Source organism: Trachymyrmex cornetzi, unplaced genomic scaffold (assembly GCF_001594075.2).
Source record: "Trachymyrmex cornetzi isolate Tcor2-1 unplaced genomic scaffold, Tcor1.1 scaffold23, whole genome shotgun sequence".
NCBI classification, from domain to species: Eukaryota; Metazoa; Arthropoda; class Insecta; order Hymenoptera; family Formicidae; genus Trachymyrmex; species Trachymyrmex cornetzi.
Genome location: NW_017296956.1, coordinates 4770813 through 4772914, shown reverse-complemented (window position 1 = coordinate 4772914; position 2102 = coordinate 4770813). Strand labels below are relative to the sequence as shown.

The 2102-nt window shown below is 32.2% G+C and overlaps 1 protein-coding gene across 1 annotated transcript in view; it reads right to left on the bottom strand.

Annotated features, from left to right (window-relative positions):
- The window catches only part of LOC108760666 (uncharacterized), a 7607-nt gene that overhangs the window by 3868 nt on the left and 1637 nt on the right, over positions 1-2102 (bottom strand). Inside the window, exon 2 of the mRNA XM_018506738.1 lies at positions 1379-1615. Coding sequence (XP_018362240.1) covers positions 1379-1615 — 237 coding nt within the window. The remainder of the gene's footprint in view (positions 1-1378; positions 1616-2102) is intronic.

The following is a 2102-nucleotide window of genomic DNA, read 5'->3' as shown; positions in this document are numbered from 1 at the left end:
TATATATATATATATTTACGTATATGTTAAATCTGTTTGCTGGGGTGCAGCCTGCGACTACGTGTAATTTTTAAAAATAGTTTCAATGAACTATCGAAACGACTACAAAAAATAACAATTATATAGATGTTGTAGATTAATGTTTCTACACTGAGAAAAATGTTTGATTCGATTAATTGGAATTTTGATTGGAAATAGACGAATTAGAATTTTCTGGTTGAATTCTAAAATTTTAACTGTTATAACCGGAATTTCGATTGGTATTAATCAGAATTTTCTGATTCGTCCATTTTTATCCAAACATTTTTCTCAATGTATTATTTTCTTAATATTCAACTTACTAATTCTTAAATGTTATATCCAACTTAACTAAAGCTCTTTCTCCGCGTAAAGTAAAATCTTTCTTTCAACACACAGGGGAGAACGTAACAAATTAAGATAATTCTTCCCTGTTCTCACAAATTCGGACGAAATTTTATTTCTATCGCAAATATGCATATATAGTTGTCATATATCACATATGAAATTGTAGTTGCGACGCCTCACAACGTCGAGCTCGTTTGATACCGTTAATAAAGTAAACTACATGTGCACCTCCTGACCCTGTGGCGATATAGAGCAGAAAGTTAATCGAGTCAAGTGATTAATGAATATACGTTATAACGTGTGCTGGAGGACGATTAGGTAGACAGACGCATTCGCTGTGTATTCTGCAGTGACAGAAGCAGACATTTTTATATGTACATATTTATCTACCTTTTTTGTTCCAGAAATTAAGTATACTAAATCATTCATTTACACGAATTACACATTTCACCGCCATTAGAATGTTCATACATGAAATACAAACAAAATAGCCAATAGTTATTATTTCTTTTTTTCACAAATTAGCCGAATTTTTCATTTTATTTTGAAAGATTGTTTATAATAATATAATATATCCCTCACGAAAAAATACACCCAACTAAGTGTTGGCGATCCGAAATGATACTTAAATTGAGCGTTAACTCCCACATAAACCTTCAACTTAAGTATTAACACTCAATTTGAATGTTATTTCGGACCACCATGCAAGCAATTCTCAAGTAGAACACAGAAGTCATGAGGACATCATCATGACCTCATTCGGTCATTTATAAGTCAATTTTTAGGTATCAAATGACGTCATGATGACATTCTGTGATATAATTATAATTTAATTATGACTCCGTGTTCTACCTGGATTATAACGGTACGTTATAACGCTTATAAGTTAGGTATATTTTTTAGTAAGGGATCGTATTCTTAAATACAAACTGGAAACCATTATAATCACGTGTTTCGCACTTAATTGACACGTATATTCTTATGATTTAATTAATTATCCGGATGATTATACCCGTTCCCATCGAATGTAACGGTCGAATTCGGGACTCTTCTGGTTTCCCTCTTCTTTCGTCCATCGCGAGCGATATCTTTTTCATTCTTCATCACATCCGTCTCCTGGAGGAACAATTCCGTGTCGCAGCTATCGTCGCTGCAACTGTCGTCGATATCGCTGCACTCCTCGTCACACATTGGCGCTTCTAGATTCTCATGAATCCAGCGCAAACTCATTTTCTCGATTTCCCTTCTGCTGCATAAATTCATATAAATTTACTCATTTTCATATCGTAACATTAAATATGTGGCTATCTAATTTATCAATTTATTTCGCTGCCTGCGCTGACGCGAAACCTGCGTTTGTCGCATTGTCACAAAAAATTGCACCTTAATACGCTATACAGCTATATATATGTAAATCTCTTAAAAGCATACATTTATGAGCTATCAAACCATATTTTTACCTATACTGCAAAGAACAATTCATAAAATTAAAACAACTTCTTAATGCTATAAAATTACATCTTCATGTATTTTGAATTTTAAAAATGACGAGAGCAATAATGTTATATTTGAAAAAGTAGTTCTTTAATTATTTGATTCGATATACGAGTATAATAATATATATAGGGTAACTCCGGTATGTACGCCGCATCTATCAAAAACTTAATTTATTAAGTATTATTTACTATGTTTAAAATAAACGAACTATATCAGTAAAAACTTTGTACTGTCTACTA